At 39.9% G+C, this 20839-nt stretch overlaps 1 protein-coding gene across 1 annotated transcript in view; it reads right to left on the bottom strand.

The window, feature by feature from the left end:
- Window positions 1-11362, bottom strand: part of il6st (interleukin 6 cytokine family signal transduce) — a 28688-nt gene extending 17326 nt beyond the window's left edge. The window contains exons 1-4 of the mRNA XM_079256538.1: window positions 11227-11362; window positions 10586-10663; window positions 1363-1662; window positions 984-1131 (exon numbers count right to left, since the gene is read on the bottom strand). Of these exons, the coding sequence (XP_079112664.1) occupies window positions 984-1131; window positions 1363-1662; window positions 10586-10655 (518 nt within the window). The 5' untranslated portion in view covers window positions 10656-10663; window positions 11227-11362. The remainder of the gene's footprint in view (window positions 1-983; window positions 1132-1362; window positions 1663-10585; window positions 10664-11226) is intronic.
- Window positions 11363-20839: the final 9477 nt, after the last annotated feature.

Below are 20839 nucleotides of genomic sequence, written 5' to 3'. Positions count from 1 at the left end.
GACCGAACAGAGCCCCCAGCATGGAGGATCTCTATAACACTGGAGCTAAAACAAACATTAAATAACCTTTATTTGATATTTCAGAAGTTTCATTTCTGCAGCGTCCTCTAAACAAAAGGCTGGATGTGTTTGTGGATGTGGATCTGTTTGATTTGGTTCACCGCTGTCACAGGCTCAAAACCAGCTTCTATCGAAAACATAGAATTTAAAAATCTGAATTTTTATACAACATGGGTAATAAGTTTATGTGTTAATGTGAAAGAAAAGGCAAGCATGTCAATTCCACAGATTAATCTCTGTCAGTCTTGATAAAAAGACCCAGGAGGAGTTTTGTGTGACTTTATACATTTATCGTGTCATTTTATAATGCATATTGATGGTGATAATCATAGAATAACACATTTTTCTTTGACAATAACTGTACCAATAAAATCTGAAAATTCTGACATGAAATAATTTTTTTATGGTAAAAATATTACTTTTTTTTTTTTTTTTTGAAGTACAATGAAATGATCTTTATTAAAATAATTATAAATTTCATATTAAGTTAATTTATACTTTTCCTATTTTAATAAATTAATAACATTCAATTATTTAAAATTTCATTGCAGCCCTTTTCATTCAGAGTTTCTGTGTGATTTTACACATTTAGTGTCGTGAAATTAATTAAGGCAGAATAATTGTGGTTACAGGATAAAAATCGAACCCCAATATCCTGAACCTGCTTGACCTCGTATTGCTGGGAGAAAATTGATGGATGGATAGAAGAGTACTGAAATGCTGATCACTAAATACATTGATCAATGTATTGTTAAATCTCTGCACAACGCAGGCAGAATTAATAGAAATATTAATTATACATAAGAAACAAAACCGCTGTTGAACAGGAAATATTTGTAAGCTTCACTCTGATGTGATTTCATGATGCGGCCGTAAACCGAAAGCAGTATTGACGGAGCAAAGCCCTGCAGACGTGTTCTCACCTGCCATATGCAACTATCAGCGTGTATGTTGTCGGGACCTCTGTGGTTTGACGTCCCGTGACCTCCCATTTACAAGTGATGACTGGAGAGACCATGGAGTTCTTCTGAGCTGCGAAACACGACAGATTCTCCGGCTTCGCTGGACGATCTGACAGAAAGACAAGCACGCAGACATCTTATCAGAGTCGCTCTCCAACATCCAATAAACCTACACATGTAAACCTGTTTTAATTAACAACTTCTACTGTACATTCTTTTATTTCTAATAAGCCCTTTCCTTCACTGGAGTCAGATCTAAACATCCTGCTCCAAACCTGCCTGCAGTCAAATATCTGAATAAAAATCAGCATTAAATTCAGAGTTGAAGCTTTAGACTTACAGCCTGTCCTGAGAAATATCCCCTGAATGAATTTGCCTTCCAGCCCGATAAGATTGTAGGATGTTTTAGGTTGGCATGTCAACCACTCAGGTTTTTCATTTCTGACGTGGAAGGTGACGCTCAGAGTTGTTCTGTTGATCTTCCTGTAGTGTTCTTCAGGTATGATAATACTCGGCAGCCTCCAGCAGAGGTCATCCGCAGTGATTCTGTCTGTGTTGATGATCGTGCACGTGGCTGTGAAGTTAGTCCCGATCTCCAGCGTCGGACTCTGAGGCGTCATCACCAGATGGCTCAAATATCCTGAAGTTCAACACAGAGGAGGAAGAAGAAAAAAAAAGGCATTTGATCTTCAAACTTCACCAGTACATCAGCAAAGATCATTTCCATGAGTTACTATGATATACTGGTTTTTCTGGCCACAGTGTTCGGACACACTTAACAGCAGGAGGAAACATACTCTCAGGTGGAAATGTAAGGGAAGGGCGTCCGGTTGAAGCACACAGGATGAAGGATTTACTGCAAAAGGGATTCCTGCTTTGTTTAAGCACTGCTATTATGTTGTCTTGATATGACCTGTCATCTGAACAAAACACTGAGCAGCAAGAGGAAGTCTCAGCATTTTCACATCACTTTCTTTAGGGATTGTAAGAGCTTTCAAACTAGCAAGAAGGGAGCAAGAACCACATGTTAAACCTGGCCTACAATATGTCAGCAAACATGTTAAGTTCATTTATAACACACTTGTAAAAATGACTGAGTAAGGTGTACTTGGTAAAAAAAAAACAAAAAAAAAAAACAAATGCCAAAGAGCCTTTATGATCAGGATGTTTTCCCTTTTAATATCCACCACTAAAGCTCAAACACACACACAGACTCACACACACAATGTCCTTTCTGAAAAAGGCTCTTTTCCACCAGTTACAAATTAAATTAAATTTTCTAATATTTCTATCTGTGATTAATTAGCCGAACAGGCATGTCTGTCAGATGCAGAACACGTAACAACTTCATATTTCGACTAAAGGTGCAAAACAAACCATAATCAAACCATAGACTGGATATAAAAGATGGGCGGAGCCTCCGTGACGTCACCTGTAGGTTTCTGAAGAGCTGAATTGAAGCTCGGTGGGCGGTTCCTACCATCACCATCTTGGCAGAGGCATGCGTGTCGTCTCACCCAGAAAATACAAATATGGGCAAAGAGGTGGAGCTGAGAGGGGGGCTGTGAGCGTCATGGTGGATGATTGACATCAAGCGAACTCTGAGCTTTCTGTAGCTAAGAGCTAACCAAGCTAAACCAGAGATAACAGGAGCTAACCAGCTAACGGAGGTAAGCGGGCTAAAGCTAAGTCATGTTGTTAACCGTCTAAAAACGCGGTTGTTCTACGTTCTTCTTACTTAAAGCGGGAGATCAGATACCTGTCAATCAAGATGACACGCCCCTAAATATGCCAAACTTCGAGATTACTTTTAATCGGGCAAGTTAGGAAAAAAAAAAAAAAATCAAGATGGCGACGGTAGGAACCGCCCACCACGTTTCAATTCAGCTCTTCAGAAACCTACGGGTGGCGTCACGGAGGCTCCACCCATCTCTTTTTACACAGACAATTGGTAAACCTGACCTAATAAACCGAAAATGGATTTTTGTACCAGGCTGCAAACATGTTTATTTCTGCTGTGAAGTTGGTCTTTTTAACATGGGAGTCTATGAGGATTCGCTCTGTTTTGCAGCCCCTAGTGGATGAAGGGGGAAATGCTATTTTATGCACTTCCGCATAGGCTTCACTTTTAACCGCTGAAGGTTGCTGCTTGGTTCAAACATAGCTGTGATGCTGAGTGGGAGAAATGATCCTCCAGATCCACCATCCTGCAGGTTTTTGTGTTCCCCACTACAACACCTGATTCTGCACCAGCCTGTTGATGAACCAGTGATTCCAGTTTCTCATGACAACTCTCAACTGGTATTACTAATGCAATAATTACTACACCGCTTGCTTCATCACACCTCTGGTTTGGTTCAGTTGGTAAAAGTCAAACATGTTTAGGCACATTCGTCTGCAGTCACCGGCGTTGTTCCCCAGGGACCCATCCATGGACCCCTCCTCCACATAACCAGTTTACTTCCCCTTGCTTTTGTTTTTAAAAATAGGTTCATTTTCACTGCAAAGCAGACAACACCCAGCTCTACTGGCCCCCCATCAAACCTGCTTCCCTTCTTTCTGACCGCTTAGCACAAATGCCTTCAAAGCTTTCTCAAACTAAACAGTAAAAAAAGAGAGTTTCATCTGAAAAATGTCATAATTGTTCACTTAAAGTTCCTCCTTGTCCGTTAACATTATCACCGTTCTCATCCTCCCATCCATAAATAACTCTGGTATACTGTTTCAATTTAAATTTCCTCACTTCTTCATATCTTTCTGAACTCCTCCATTGTCACGTTGCATCCTGAACTCTTCAGCTAACATCTGCACCATCGACTCATTTCCTGCTTATAAATCATCTCTTAAAACCTTCTTTAGGCTGACTTATGCAACATTACTGGATATATTGTCATTTGTGTTTGAACATTTTAAATTACTTGTTAATTTAACCGTCTATGTAACTGTTTCTCCTTTTTATTTCAATTTGCAGCACAAACCACAAGACTTCTACAGCACAGGCCCCCATATCATCATCTTCCTTCTTAAGTTTTATCTTAAGTTCTACTTAAAAATTTATTATGATAAACTTCTGTCAGATTTAATCCACGTGACATTAAAGGAACAAACCAGCTGGACGTACTTTGCTGCCGCAAATGTTCATGAAAGTCAAGACTATGTGCAAAATAAGACCTATATAGGACAAGAAGAGACCAGGACAGTAACAAATGTAATGCCATAAAAAAAAAGGATAAAAAATATGCCCTGAAAGCTGCTTGTACAAATGGGTGATTAACGCCTTCTGAACATGGACAGCAGTGTGCATCTGATACCATGAACATATCAGGACGAACGTCACAGCGTTGCCATGGAGAAAGAGGAATGTTGAATACAATAATCATTCACATCACAGCCTGCCGTAACTTTCCCAATAAAACTGGGATAGGTAGTCAGAGACAGAGAATGTGTGTAAAGCAAATTACTGCCCGCTATGTCCAAAACTCCCAGGTCAGGGGGGTCGTTAACTAGGTCAGGGGTGTAACTAACCAGGTCAGGGGTGTCACTAACCAGGTCAGGGGGTCATTAACCAGGTCAAGGTGTCATGAACCAGGTCAGGGGGGTCGTTAACTAGGTCAGGGGTGTAACTAACCAGGTCAGGGGTGTCACTAACCAGGTCAAGGTGTCATGAACCAGGTCAGGGGGGGTCGTTAACTAGGTCAGGGATGTAACTAACTGGGCCAGGGGTGTCACTAACCGGGTCAGGGGTGTCATTAACCAGGTCAGGGGGGCCATTAACCAGGTCAGAGATGTCATTAAACAGGTCAGGGTGTCAATAACCAGGTCAGGGTGTCATTAATAAGGTCAAGGGGGTCATTAACCAGGTCAGGGGGTCACTAACCAGGTCAGAGATGTCATTAACCAGGTCAGGGTATCATTAACCAGGTCAGGGGGGTCATTAACCAGGTCAGGGGGTCACTAACCAGGTCAGAGATGTCATTAACCAGGTCAGGGTATTATTAACCAGGTCAGGGGGTCATTAACCAGGTCAGGGGGTCATTAACCAGGTCCGGGTATCAACCAGGTCAGAGGGGTCGTTAACCAGGAGGTCAGCAGTGTCGTTAACCAGGTCAGAGGTGTCATTAACCGGGAGGACAGTGGTGTCGTTAACCAGGAAATTAGTGGAGCTATTAACCATGTGACCAGTGTATAACTTTTGTCTCCTAATAGAACTAATCATTATGATGAGAAACGCTGCTTTTATTCATGTTAATGATCAACGAGCACATTTGGCAGGTGGATGTGGGAGTCTCAGGTGACTGGGACTTTCCTGGAAAGATAATCCTTATGGTTGAGGCAACCGATCTGGGGCGAATGGTGCAATCCACACATATGTTCAGTCTATTCCGCTGATGATTTTAGGAGGAAAACCAGAAAGAGAATAAAATTCTGTCTTAACTTCTTTGTGAATAAAAGAAATGAACCAAAAGGTTTGATTTTCCTCTGAGAAAAGGCTGTAACATTCGGACACAATGTTCCTTTTACACCACTAACAAAAGGTTTGGGATATTCATGTATTTTATCCACTTGAACAGGACGACTTAACCCTCTCTAGACTTCTGCACAACTGTTCAGTGTGAAAGTGTTTATTACACAGCATGCTGTTCTGCAAAAAGCCCCAAAGTGTCTGAACCGTAAAATGTTCCGGTTCAACGACAAGGTGTATCTGAACAGCCACCATCATCATCCTGTTTACATTAAGACATCTTCAGACCCTGGCAACACCCAAATTTATGCTTCCCTATCTAGGTAAATGTCAGTTTCAAACGTTTTCATACGTCGCTGCTCTTATACTTCCATGTGTTTCTTACGTTGGTAAAGTTGTTAAATCAGTTCCTCCACTAGGGGGTCGGTGTTAAAGTGGAACTATTATGTGCATTTCAGGCAAATTTATTTTTACTTCTGAGCCCAGAAGGGCTGGGATTGATCGAGTTATTGTCACAAATGGCTTTATTTACTTCAGACCGACCCTCTCCGTAGGCTGTCAGATCAGCCTGCGGGCAAAACGAGTGGATTGAGACTCTTCCGCATTAAGCCCCGCCTCCCGCCACTGCACTACATCGGGAGTGCGCACCGCACCTGCTTTCACCGTCATTGTAACATCTCATAAACAGAAGGATTAGGCTCATATGAACTCAATAAAAAAAAACCAAAATACAACTTTATCCCACGTTTTCCACCCGCCTGATGTACTTGTACATGCCCTTGTTAACCAGTAGAAGGTAACCAATCACCGAACCTTATCCCCCGGGACGTCACAAGGATTTCCAAGTAGAAAAAACTCTCTAAAACTCTCTAAAAAGACAAACTCCATGTTCCATGAGTAAGTCAGGATAAATAGAATAATAGTTTTGTGGATCTGCGAGGACCACCAGGCAGATGTTTGACCTGGCGTGAAACTGTTCATACCCCACGCAAACTCTTGTCATTAGAAAGTGACAGGAAAGAAAATGCCGAAATGCTCCTTTATGATCGGAAATGTGTTAAACTGTCTCAAGTACTACAGTACACTACAGTAGTACTACTTAACAGCCATTTACTACATAAGTACTACTTAACAGTCATTTACTACAGTAGTACTACTTAACAGTCATTTACTACAGTAGTACTACTTAACAGTCATTTACTACAGTAGTACTACTTAACAGTCATTTACTACAGTGGTACTACTTAACAGTCATTTACTACAGTGGTACTACTAACAGTCATTTACTACAGTAGTACTACTTAACAGTCATTTACTACAGTAGTACTACTTAACAGTCATTTACTACAGTAGTACTACTTAACAGTCATTTACTACAGTGGTACTACTAACAGTCATTTACTACAGTAGTACTACTTAACAGTCATTTACTACAGTAGTACTACTTAACAGTCATTTACTACAGTGGTACTACTTAACAGTCATTTACTACAGTGGTACTACTAACAGTCATTTACTACAGTAGTACTACTTAACAGTCATTTACTACAGTAGTACTACTTAACAGTCATTTACTACAGTGGTACTACTTAACAGTCATTTACTACAGTGGTACTACTAACAGTCATTTACTACAGTAGTACTACTTAACAGTCATTTACTACAGTAGTACTACTTAACAGTCATTTACTACAGTAGTACTACTTAACAGTCATTTACTACAGTAGTACTACTTAACAGTCATTTACTACAGTGGTACTACTAACAGTCATTTACTACAGTAGTACTACTTAACAGTCATTTACTACAGTGGTACTACTAACAGTCATTTACTACAGTAGTACTACTTAACAGTCATTTACTACAGTAGTACTACTTAACAGTCATTTACTACAGTAGTACTACTTAACAGTCATTTACTACAGTGGTACTACTAACAGTCATTTACTACAGTGGTACTACTTAACAGCCATTTACTACAGTGGTACTACTTAACAGCCATTTACTACAGTAGTACTACTTAACAGTCATTTACTACAGTGGTACTACTAACAGTCATTTACTACAGTAGTACTACTTAACAGTCATTTACTACAGTGGTACTACTTAACAGTCATTTACTACAGTGGTACTACTAACAGTCATTTACTACAGTAGTACTACTTAACAGTCATTTACTACAGTAGTACTACTTAACAGTCATTTACTACAGTAGTACTACTTAACAGTCATTTACTACAGTGGTACTACTAACAGTCATTTACTACAGTGGTACTACTTAACAGCCATTTACTACAGTAGTACTACTTAACAGCCATTTACTACAGTAGTACTACTTAACAGCCATTTACTACAGTGGTACTACTTAACAGCCATTTACTACAGTAGTACTACTTAACAGCCATTTACTACAGTAGTACTACTTAACAGCCATTTACTACAGTAGTACTACTTAACAGCCATTTACTACAGTAGTACTACTTAACAGCCATTTACTACAGTAGTACTACTTAACAGCCATTTACTACAGTAGTACTACTTAACAGCCATTTACTACAGTAGTACTACTTAACAGCCATTTACTACAGTAGTACTACTTAACAGTCATTTACTACAGTAGTACTACTCAACAGTCATTTACTACAGTAGTACTACTTAACAGTCATTTACTACAGTAGTACTATTTAACAGTCATTTACTACAGTAGTACTACTTAACAGTCATTTACTACAGTAGTACTACTTAACAGCCATTTACTACAGTAGTACTACTAACAGTCATTTACTACAGTAGTACTACTCAACAGTCATTTACTACAGTAGTACTACTTAACAGTCATTTACTACAGTAGTACTACTTAACAGTCATTTACTACAGTAGTACTACTTAACAGTCATTTACTACAGTGGTACTACTAACAGTCATTTACTACAGTAGTACTACTTAACAGCCATTTACTACAGTAGTACTACTCAACAGTCATTTACTACAGTAGTACTACTTAACAGTCATTTACTACAGTAGTACTACTAACAGTCATTTACTACAGTGGTACTACTAACAGTCATTTACTACAGTAGTACTACTTAACAGTCATTTACTACAGTAGTACTACTCAACAGTCATTTACTACAGTAGTACTACTAACAGTCATTTACTACAGTGGTACTACTAACAGTCATTTACTACAGTGGTACTACTAACAGTCATTTACTACAGTAGTACTACTTAACAGTCATTTACTACAGTGGTACTACTAACAGTCATTTACTACAGTAGTACTACTTAACAGTCATTTACTACAGTAGTACTACTTAACAGTCATTTACTACAGTAGTACTACTTAACAGTCATTTACTACAGTAGTACTACTTAACAGTCATTTACTACAGTAGTACTACTAACAGTCATTTACTACAGTAGTACTACTAACAGTCATTTACTACAGTAGTACTACTAACAGTCATTTACTACAGTAGTACTACTTAACAGTCATTTACTACAGTAGTACTACTTAACAGTCATTTACTACAGTAGTACTACTAACAGTCATTTACTACAGTAGTACTACTAACAGTCATTTACTACAGTAGTACTACTAACAGTCATTTACTACAGTAGTACTACTTAACAGTCATTTACTACAGTAGTACTACTTAACAGTCATTTACTACAGTAGTACTACTTAACAGTCATTTACTACAGTGGTACTACTAACAGTCATTTACTACAGTAGTACTACTTAACAGTCATTTACTACAGTGGTACTACTAACAGTCATTTACTACACCAGACATGAAGGTCAGACGCTGCAGACTAAGTGTACGGCTGGTCAGTATTTTGAGTTTTTGAAGATTATTTCTAGATTAAAGATAATATTACTAAGTGTTATGGACCAGGCCTGATGCTGTGAAAAACATATTTCACAGAGGAAAAGTGGAATAGTACTACACTGTTAAATTAGTCTGGTAATAAGCTAAATAGGTCTAAATGTAGAACTTTTTTTTCTCTAACCCTTTCATGCATAGTGGATCTGTAGTGGACACCTATTTACAAGCTTTTTTCTTGGATATTCATGTATGAAGATGGTATTTTTTGTAAATAAACCACTTCAGTGGATGTTATTGAGTCATCTAATACGTTTCCACTCACTGGAGAATAAAAAAAATATATGATACAACTGAACATAATGTTACTAAGCAACTTTGCCTTTGTGATAAATAGGAAAAGAAAATGATACAGCTTTATTTTATAGCAGATTTACATTATATAATTATGATTATATGTTATTCAATTACTATTTTGTAGAGTACATTAAAATAAATCATAAAAAATACTAAATATCACTAATTAACAAAGAAAAGTGTCATTGCATATTTGTAGAGGTAAAATACTGTGTTGAGAAAAATGCTGCATTGTTTTTTTTGTTTTTTTTAAATTAATTTATGCATAAAAGGGTTAATGAACTTTTAGTTTATGTATTTACTTTCAGTGTAACTTTTAATGTCCATGCAATGAGGCGTGAAGTTCATAAAAGTGTCTCCTTGGTACTTTGAATTTGGCAAATGTGGATTTGATTTTGAACTTGCTGTGTTTGTTTTTTGTCATTTCAGTGCTATAAAACTATTAATCTACAGATCAATTTATAGATCTACATATAAATATCACCCATGTTTTTGTCCCATATTTGCATGACAAACTGACAGCAAGTCATTAAGGAAGTACCAGCACTTATTTTGTTCCACTTAAAGCACAGGTAATGGTTGGTGAATGAGGCACAGTGTCAAGTGGACAGACCAAACCAAAGTGGAAATGTTTGGCCAAAATCCACAGACACACCTCAAAGCGGCTGTCAGCACGGTGGTGGAGGAATGATGATCTGGAATCCTGCATAAATTTACTAAACATAAACTACAGCTGCAAAGACAGTTTTCTCCATGTGCAGACTAACTCTACACCTTTTGTTCATGTTAAACAAATTTAAGTGTTGTTGATCTTAAGTCATATTTTGAGACTGAATTAGATTTTCAGGACCAGGTTAAGTTTAGATGTGTAAGATACTTTCTTTTCCCACATGCAGCTGTTTGCAGATGATACTGACCGTCATCAGCAGGGAAGGCAGCGACAAGGCAAGCGACCCCGACCAGCTGGAGCAGCCTGGCGGACACCATGATGGAGACTACATGGAAACAGAACCAAAGTCAATAAACAAGGATGAGACACACATTGGATTATCCAATAAGAATTATGGGCACAGGCCCAGGGGCCCATGCCCACTTGGGGCAAACACCAGCAGTTTGGACATGAAACTAAATGTACATAAAAGCCAGTTAGTTACAACACTACCAATAGTGCGTTGCTATTGGTACCATTGGCAGATAAATGTCATTTCACAGCGTGACATTCACAAGTTTCACAATGTCGCGGTGGGGAAGGGTTCCCCTGGAACACTCTGGGACCTAGGGCCCCATGCACTTTTAATCCGGCCCTGCACACAAACCTTATTATCCCAACATAACAACAACAACACTAGCGGTCTATTTACTGGTATATTTTTCTGATCTTACTTCCAGTTAGGCTCTTTATAAGACATTTACACTAAAAATAAACACAGCAATGTTAGCTTATGTTGGCTGGAAAAAGTATTATGTGAACGTGATTAGCTCATTGTTACCACGTATGCTAACCATGCTAATTCTGCCAACTACACTGCTTCCACGTGAACGTAACTTTTTTACTTACCTAAATATCTATTTAAACCATCTTCCTTGAAGCTTGAATCTTACAATAAGTCTAACTTGCTTTATTCGGCGTATATCCCGTCTGACTCAGGTCCTTGTCACTGGTTCTTAGGTAGAACCACCCACTTCCAGTCAAATAAAACTAGTGGGGAGAGAATTTTGCAAAGCTGCGGTCTTTTCGTAGATCTCACACTATCCGGATGGAGCTCAGTCGCTTTTTTGTGAGGACCTGCCAGCTGCTGATGGTTTATAGATCTGCGTCACAGCTCAGAAACTAGTGTTCTGATTGGTCAGTGAAACTGTCGTTCACCGGTATACCCACCCTTTTCCCGGTATGTCTCCGCCTCTCGCGTTTCCGTAAGACTGCTTTCACTGCAGGCTCTGAATTTGCATAAATATGCGACTCAAGACGGAGACCTCATGGTGGGTCTGACTGGAAAAACCACCAGAAAAGAGAACTGATCCTCTTAGCTCAGCACACAAATAGGAACGTGTTAAACTTAACTTTTAAACAAACCCTTTTATTTATTAGACAGACTTTTAGACAGACTGTTCTGAGCTACTGTGACAACAGAATTTCCCTTGTGGATGAATAAAGTCTGTCTAAGTCTAAGTCTATTAGAAAAAAAATCTGAACAATCCTGCTTATGTGATTATTTGTTATTTTTAACTCTGACTGGCAGTCAGTTTAAATCCGGTTCAGTGATAAAATCCTGTTCCAACTTGTGTATTTAATTGGGAATTAAATATGGTTTCATTACATATGAAAATAATCTCATTCTGTACTGACATTTTACTCATTGTCTCAGGTTTTCTTGAGTTTCTTGGAAAATTTACAGAATTTAAGCAAATCAACACATTAAGAAGATATTAGTCATTTTAGTCAGTGGAAGTACTTTAGTCCAGCAGCAATAGCAAACTGTAGTGCTGCAAAGTGACTGAAGAATGATGGAAGTATCTAAGGCCGGATCATCCTATGGATATTATGGGCACAGACCCAGGGGCCCACGCTCACTTGGGGCCCATGTGGGGCCCACATAGGGCATATACCAGCAGTTTGGACATTAAACAAAATGTACATAAAAGCCAGATAGTTTCACCATTGTGTCTAGTGTATTGCTGTTGGTACATCTGGCTGAGAGATGTGAGAAATGTTGTTTCACAGTGTATCATTCACAATTTTTACAATGTTGCGGTGGTTTATTTATATTGCACCTTTTGTCTACAAGACTATTCAAAGATACTGAAAACATCACAGATGGTGTAAAAACGCAGAAAAGACAACAAATAGCAAAAACTAAAATAAAATAAAAATTTAAATAATTTATGGTGAATAAAGTTAGCAAGGTGATTTCATGCAGGCGCACAAGAAAATAAATGTTTTAACTAGGATGTAAAAGTGTCGACATGGTGGAAGTTTGATCCCCACTGGCAGCTAAATGCTGCTTCTCCAGACCAGAGTCTGGTTTCTGGTCTGGAATCTGGTCTGGTTTCTAGTCCCGACTCTGGTCTGGATTCTGGTCTGGGCTCTGGTCTGGTTTCTGGCCAGAAATCTAGTCTGGACACAGGTCAGGTTTCTGATTGGATTCTGGTCTGGTTTCTGGTCAGGACTGTGGTCTGGTTTCTGGTCTGGACTCTGGTCTGGTTTCTAGTCTGGATTCTAGTCTGGTTTTTGGTCTGGATTGTGGTCTGGTTTCACGTCTGGACTATGGTCTGGACTCTAGTATGAATTCTGGCCTGGACTCTGGTCTGGTTTCTTGTTTGGATTCTGGTCTGGTTTCTAGTCTGGATTCTGGTCTAGATTTTGGTCTGGAGTCTGGTCTGGATTCTAGTCTGGTTTTATGGTATGGACTCCAGTCTGGACTCTAGTCTGGTTTCTGGTCTGGACTCTGGTCTGGTTTCTAGTCTGGACTCTGGTCTGTCTCAGGTCTGGTTTCTAGTCTGGAGTCTGGTCTGGATCCTGGTCTGGACTCTGGTCTGGACTCTAGTCTGGACTCTAGTCTGGTTTCTGGTCTGGACTCTGGTCTGGACTCTAGTCTGGTTTCTGGTCTGGACTCTGGTCTGGTTTCTAGTCTGGACTCTGGTCTGTCTCAGGTCTGGTTTCTAGTCTGGAGTCTGGTCTGGATCCTGGTCTGGACTCTGGACTAGTCGACCAGGGTCTTTGAATGTTGGCACTCTGCCTGGTTTCAACCTCCTCAAGTCCAGAAAAGTTTCACAAACTAAAATATTTTAGTTCGTTGAACTTAAATCCCTGAAATGAACAAAAACTTTTTTTATGCAAGTATGCAGATTTTTTTTAAAGTAAATCCAACAGATTGTATTTTACAGTGCAGTGGATCTCAAACAGGAGCCGGACTCCCTCCGTTCTTATTGCTGACATGCAGAAAAACACACAGTGTTCATGTTCACTGACAAACTCCCAAAAAATCCGTATTTATTTAATAAATGAAGGCTTTACTTAATATTTTACAATGGTCTAAAACGTGTTTAGGGATCCCCCCCCCCCGGGGGTCCAGCCACTGCTCCAAGTCGCCATGCCGACACCATCATCTCACCAACTGCCTGCATGGCTGATCTTTTTCTATCCAGACTGTTTCCAGTTTATGAACAGGATGTTAAAACACAGAAAACAGCAGATGTGATGAGTCTGCAAACCGATCTGACCAGAAGCAAAAAAAAATCTGCTGATTTTGCTTAAAGGAAGCCCACCTCGCCCATAGCAGAAACCGTCCCCGCTGCAGAGACCTGGATTATGTTACATAAACCTGGTGGTGAGTAGAAAGTCAAAAACAACAAACACCAGTGTGCATCTAAAAATGAAATGAAGTGGTAATTATTTAGCAATGGGGGAGGTATGTGGCTGTGGCCTGATGGGGGGCCCATTGGGGACATTGCAGTCTCTGGGGAATTTTGCTGGGGTGGGTACTGGCCTGTGGCGGGGGGCTGTCTGGACTGGCCGCTGGGCCGGGCCTCCTCCAGGTTGGAGGGTGGCTTTTGGGCTTGCAGTGCTCTGGGTTCCATCCCTGACACATGCATGGGGGGCTGGTTCCTGGTGGGGCTGCTGGTTTCCTGGGACTTAGGACCCTCTTGGTCCGCCCCTGACCCCAGGAGGGGGCGTGGTTGGATTTGGACGATCACTTAACACAACACACCCCTAATATGTCAAACACACCCATGCACACGGGTACAACCCAAAGCTCAGCAATCAAACGTTCACATGCCAACACACACCTACACCCCTACACACATGCACACATGCCAACACACACCTACACCCCTACACACATGCACACATGCCAACACACACCTACACCTCTGCACATATACTGGTTGCTGCTGTGTTTGTAGTTATCCGTGGTTTTTCCTCCCGATGAAGTTTGTTGTGTTTTCCTTGAAGTTTTAGACACTTCTTGCTTCTCTAAATGTGTAAAAGATGTTCAGCTTGTCTGTTGAGGAGGTGAGACAGTTTCTGTGCCTCGTTCTTCACTTTTCGTTACTCTATAATCTCACCACCCTTTCTTTTTCTTTCCTTTTTCTTTGGTCTTCTCATCTTTTTCCTCCACTGTCTCGTTCCCTCCAGTCCTTTCCAGCAGTTATAAGAAGATACAAAAAAAACCCAGTTATGACATAAATAATAAAGAATAAAATGTAAGAATCAAGATGAACCTCATATCTAAAAGGCTCCTCCTGGAAGAGAAGACAGAACATTATTTTGCTGTCAGGATGATGGACAGGACAGATGAAAACAAAAAATGGTCCTAGTGTCATGTACTGCCCCCTAGCGGTGACCTCTGGTACTGAACTTTTTGGCCACATCATGCATCTGTTGTTTGCAGGAATATAAGACATGGTGGAAGGTTTCTGTGTATGCTTGCAGCTCTGATGGTATGTTCACGCTGCTGCTGTTTGGTCCACTTGGTGTGTGAACACCAACTTCACTCTGAGAGCGGGCAAATCAGCTGTCAGTGTGTGTGCATGTAACAGTGATGCACCATATTGAGTAGCTGCAAATCACTAATAACACTAATAAAGATTTTTTTCAAATATTTGGATTTTATGCTTGAGACAGCATCAATTATGCATGCAGAAGGAGAGGGAGGCACTGAGCTATGAATGAATGGAACGATTTATTTATTTTGAAATTGTATTGTGGAGGGCAAGGGGAGTAGCAGCATGTATGTTTGGGAAACCCTGGAACGATAGTGTGTAACTCTGTTGGATAGATTGTGATGGATATCTGAGACCTTTAGGTGATCTACAGAAGTTTTCTATCCATCCAGGAGGTTTACAATCCAGACACAACATGTAGTCTTTAGTCAGAGACTCTAGATGGCAAATCCACAATGAACCATGATAACACCATTATTTATCACATCTTCATCACCATCATTACCATGTTGCTAAGAGACCTCTATTTTCACCTAGACATGATGATGAAGACACTTCCTGTCAGACTTTCCACCAATCAGAGAGCTTAAATTGACGGTAACATCAAATCGGGAGCAGCCAAAGATCAACAAGTGATGAGAAAAGCAGGAAAATAATGATCCTCTATGGCTGGAATAAAGCCAAGAAGATGTTTGGGATGCAGCTGAGGTGGAGGTGCTGCAGTGAGGACAGCAGGTAGATAGTAGCAGGAAGACGTGTGGAAACATGGAAACAGTGTGTGTGTGTGTGTGTGTGTGTGTGTGTTTCAGACATGAGAGAATGATGTGCAGACGAGAAAAGGCTTGTCACTGCCGATCTATGTGTTATTTCTACACACTCCTGGTTGCTTTTTATGCTGCTTTATCAATTCATACATTCATTTTACATGATTTTACCTCAGAATTTGACAGCTGAGGCTGAAAACCTCACGTCTGCATGGAAATGTCACATCTGCATGGAAACATCACGTGTCCATGGAAACGTCATGTCTGCATGGAAACATCACGTCTGCATGGAAACGTCACGTGTGCATGGAGACATCACGTCTGCATGGAAACATCACGTGTGCATGGAAATGTCACATCTGCATGGAAACATCACGTGTCCATGGAAACATCACGTGTCCATGGAAACGTCATGTCTGCATGGAAACGTCACGTGTGCATGGAGACATCACATCTGCATGGAAACATCACGTGTGCATGGAAACGTCACGTCTGCATGGAAACATCACGTGTCCATGGAAACGTCATGTCTGCATGGAAACGTCACGTGTGCATGGAGACATCACATCTGCATGGAAACATCACGTCTGCACGGAAACGTCACGTCTGCATGAAACGTCACGTCTGCATGGAAACATCATGTCTGCACGGAAATGTCACGTCTGCATGGAAACATGACGTCTGCATGGAAACATCATGTCTACATGAAACGTCATGTCTGCATGGAAACATGGAAATGAATTTGATTGTTTTTGGTATTTTGCTTTAGGATAAAGTTCAAACAAAAATAAACTGATCTCTGATTGGCACACCAAAAGGTAGCAAAAAATGCATCCATCTCTGACAAGGACAATAGCATCCTGGACAGCAACCACACAGACTGGCAGTGATATATCTAATGATATGATCAATTATACAAGAATACCAAATAGGCTTCTGCATAGTGTATTGATATAATAGCTGTATCATCAACGCTCTGGATGTTTCTTGAGCCTGTTTTTGCTTTTGTGGAAGAGATTAAAATAATCCCATGTTTTATAAAGAACTGTGTCTTTCATAACTCACAGTACATATATAACACGAAAGAGTGGTGTGTAACTGTGGGTGGTGTGATGAGAAATGTTAAAGTGTAAATATGTAACAGAGGACATCAACATTTTGTACAAACGAATGATTTTACTGTTCTTTCAAATTACACCATAGTAAGAACTGAACATATGGTATTTTTTATGGAATAACATGAACAGTTTTCAAACCTCCCGTTGGCCAGCCTCATGTCGACAGTTACAAAATAATGTTAGTCAAACTTTTTAAAATGTAAACAGCTTCTGTGAATTGCTAATTTATTTTTAAACAGCTTTTAAAAATCAAATCACATTTTTGTTTCCACTGGGATTGCCATGAGCAACTGTAATATGTAATATGAAACATATTTGGGAAAGAACAAAGCATCCTCTTTAAATGTAGATCATATCAAATGCTGCACATAGAAAAGGCACAGAAACGTACATCCAGTGTAACAAGGAGCTATCACATCCTTTTACCTTGTTACTTACACCACATCCATTACCCACATTGAGCTTGTGAGAATGCTGTTAAATTCACTGCGAAAATCTGGACAACTGTGGTAACCGACGGGTAGCTTTAGTACACATCCACATGTGTGGGATTGTGGTCTGCAGAGGAAATCTGTGGTTTCAATGAACTCAACTAGTATGGCCTTGTCCAAGCTGAAGATTATGGAAATCAAGTTCCCCAATGTACCTTTTCAGGTAGCGTGAAACTGTTGACTGGGCTGATGTCATGTCATGTGGAAAGTGTAAAAGCCCCGTCACCGTTTTTGCAGTTGGCTTCTTTTGTGCAATGAAATGATGCAGTTCTTCTGGTCATAGTAAACCAGCTACAGAACCTACGACAGGACGCCAGCACTTAATTACAAACATTGGGGCCTGAACAATTACTTTATGTCCAATCTGTGCCAAAACAGGGAGCAGCGTGTCCTTTGTAGGGACTTGCTTGCATTCATGTGCATCGAGTACGTCCAGCAATTCATCTGTGTCCACTGAATTAAAGTCCTCCAAGGCCTTCATGAGGACAGATCTTTCTTCTTGTGATACATACAACAAAAAGGAATCCTTGAGACCACTGGTTATCGAACCATACAATACTTCCTCCAGAAATGGTATAGCAAGCTTCATGGGGAAGTAACCAGCTTGTTTCCACCCTACTACAAACACTCGAGCCACAGCCTGCCATTCCTCACACTGAAAGTCATGCCTGATGAAAGGGACTTTCACCTCAACTCCCAGTGTGCAGCTGTCATAGAAATCCATCCAAAATTCTGTCAGGCAGTCTCGCAAAACACCACTTCCTTCCCCCTGTTCAAGCTCTCCATTTTAATGTTGACCTCAGGTGCAAGAATGTTTGGGTCCTTGAAGGCACTGATCAAGTCAGTGAGACAGTGACCTCTTCTTACAATCAGCGTTACAGGATAAGATTGTGGTTCAGCAAGTGCTTGGTCTGGAACATTGGCCTCCTCTGCAAGCCCTGGTAAGAGAGCCAGTGTTTGATGAGGTGCATCATACTCTTTTTCTGGAAGGAGTGTTTCAAGGTTCGGTTCAACCACATCTCCATCCAGTCTGCCATTCCCACTTCTAACAACAACTGCATCAGAATCGCCCACAGTTAGCAGACCATCCCATGGCAATGTATCATCTAGATCCAAATATCCACTCCTGGGAGCTCCATCATTAATTCCACAGTGGTTTGGTGATTCTGGATTTCTGTTTTCCACTAGTAGATCCTCACCAGCCTGATTCTGTTCATTGCTAGTGAGACCTACCACTGTAGACTGGCTTATTGCTCGATCACCCTCCACTCCTAAGGGCTGCTGTCCTGTTTTCTTTTTGGTGCACAGATATAGTCGCAGTATTTTTACCTTGCTTTGCTTATACAACTCGTCAACGGTATTGGACTCATCAACGTGTATCTGTGAGCTCTCAACATCAGTTAAGTAGTGTGAAAGACTTGTTTTTTTTAGGAAAGGCCTTTTGGGAAAAGAAGATTTTCCGCCATAAGTTTGATATTTGTCACTGTTTCGTCTTTGTCAACAGAGAGATGCCTTGTTCCCCCACCACTTACAGACTTCACCTGTTTGTACCTCTCATTCCCCTCATCAAAATCCATCCAGTCAACCTCAATTCGTCTCACTTTTCGTTTAGCATTTGTATTTTCAGCCCACTTAGACGATCTCTTTATGGGGGGCATCCCCTGAGCTCCAGACAGTCTTTGTCGTAGCCTTGAGAGAATGGATTCTTTCCTGGATGGTGATTTTTGAGACAGTGTTGCTTGTCTGCAGGAGGCCACAGTGGAGACTCTATCTCCAACTTTGGGTGCTGTACTTTGCCAGGTCACTGTCTGTCATTAATGGAATGACGGTTTCATCAATCTGAAAAATGCAAAAGATAATTTTTTATTGAGTAATTCATTTATTCAATTAAAACATCAATATAACGCACATGAAAATCTAAAGAAGTTAAACATATATCTGTTGGTGGTGTAAGGGTGTAGTTATTCACATAATTTGTTTTATTAATTTTGTTTTATTTTACTTTAAAATATCAGATAACATTTACAGTTGGTAATGATGCAATTTTTTTCCTATTGAAGGACCTAACCCATAAAAAAATGGTAAGGAAATTCTGTTTATTTATTTGTTTATTGAATGTGGACATCTTGATTTGTCCCTTCAACAGAAATAAAAAAAAAAAGGTAATTTACTTAGGGATATTTACCATCTATTTTGTCAAAATTCTTATAGTATAATCTAATCCGGTGTCCATTAAGCAGGCAAGAATCAGATTGTGTTAAGGTGGAATGGAGCAAAGTTTGTACCATATGTTTGGTTTAACCATATAATAAACTAAAATGATGCAAAAGGTTTCTGAAAGTGTATATATTTTGTGCTGGGTTCTTATGGGTTTAAATAACCAGTTATTTTAAATAATTCTGTAAACACAGTTCATGTAATTGTTTTAATTAAAAATGCAAAGAATATATATATATATATATATATATATATATATATATATATATTTTTTTTTTTTTTTTTTTTTTTTTTAAATTATTTTTTTTCTTTTTTTTTTAGAGTGTGCATTTGAAATTGTGCATTAATGTATCTGTTCACGCGCGCACACCCAGACAAGCAAAGACAGTATGCAGTGGCTTACATTCTCATCTTCAAGTTTCTGGATCACATCTTCAAGTTTACGCTCCATCAAAAATTCTCGCAGCCGAGCATCCATTGTTGACTTCTAAACCACAGGAAAGTTAAAGTAATAGTTAGTCACGATACCTCCCGAAAAGCGGGCGATAGCTGCACATTGTCGAGCTCTGAAGCTTTAATCTTCATGCAGCTGATTTAAACATTTTGCCCCAACAGTGTTTATATAGTTCAGTCTGAGGAACAAAACAACCTGCAAATACTGTACATAGACCATTTTACAACCGATGACATCATGTCGTAAGCTGTATACTTAAACTATGAACAGATTGTGACGAGTCCAAACGAGGTTTGCAGCATAAATTAGCATGGCAATCTAGCCAGGTTAAAAGACGAAACACAGAACATTCTGATTTTATGCCCAACATACCTTACTTTGTGGAATGCCTACACCCTGCAGATGATGAAGCTGATGCAGATGATGATGGTGCAGGGATGCAGCTGCTACTGACACACGAGTTTACGGGTCCATATTAGCATATTAGCACAAGAAAACAACGTGTAGTAACAGGATGAGGCTAAAACGTTTATAAGTCGGATCTAAGCAGAAAGGCAACCCTTTATTTAAAAAGTCACATAGTCCTAAGGAAAACAACAGCTAAATGCGGATGTTGACTACAACAGAATAGGAAAAGACACTCACCTTAAAGAAATACGTAGCTACAGTAGGTATCGGCTCC

Source organism: Telmatherina bonti, assembly GCF_933228915.1.
Source record: "Telmatherina bonti genome assembly, chromosome: 17".
Lineage (NCBI taxonomy): Eukaryota > Metazoa > Chordata > Actinopteri > Atheriniformes > Telmatherinidae > Telmatherina > Telmatherina bonti.
This window is presented reverse-complemented; position numbering and strand designations above follow the sequence as displayed.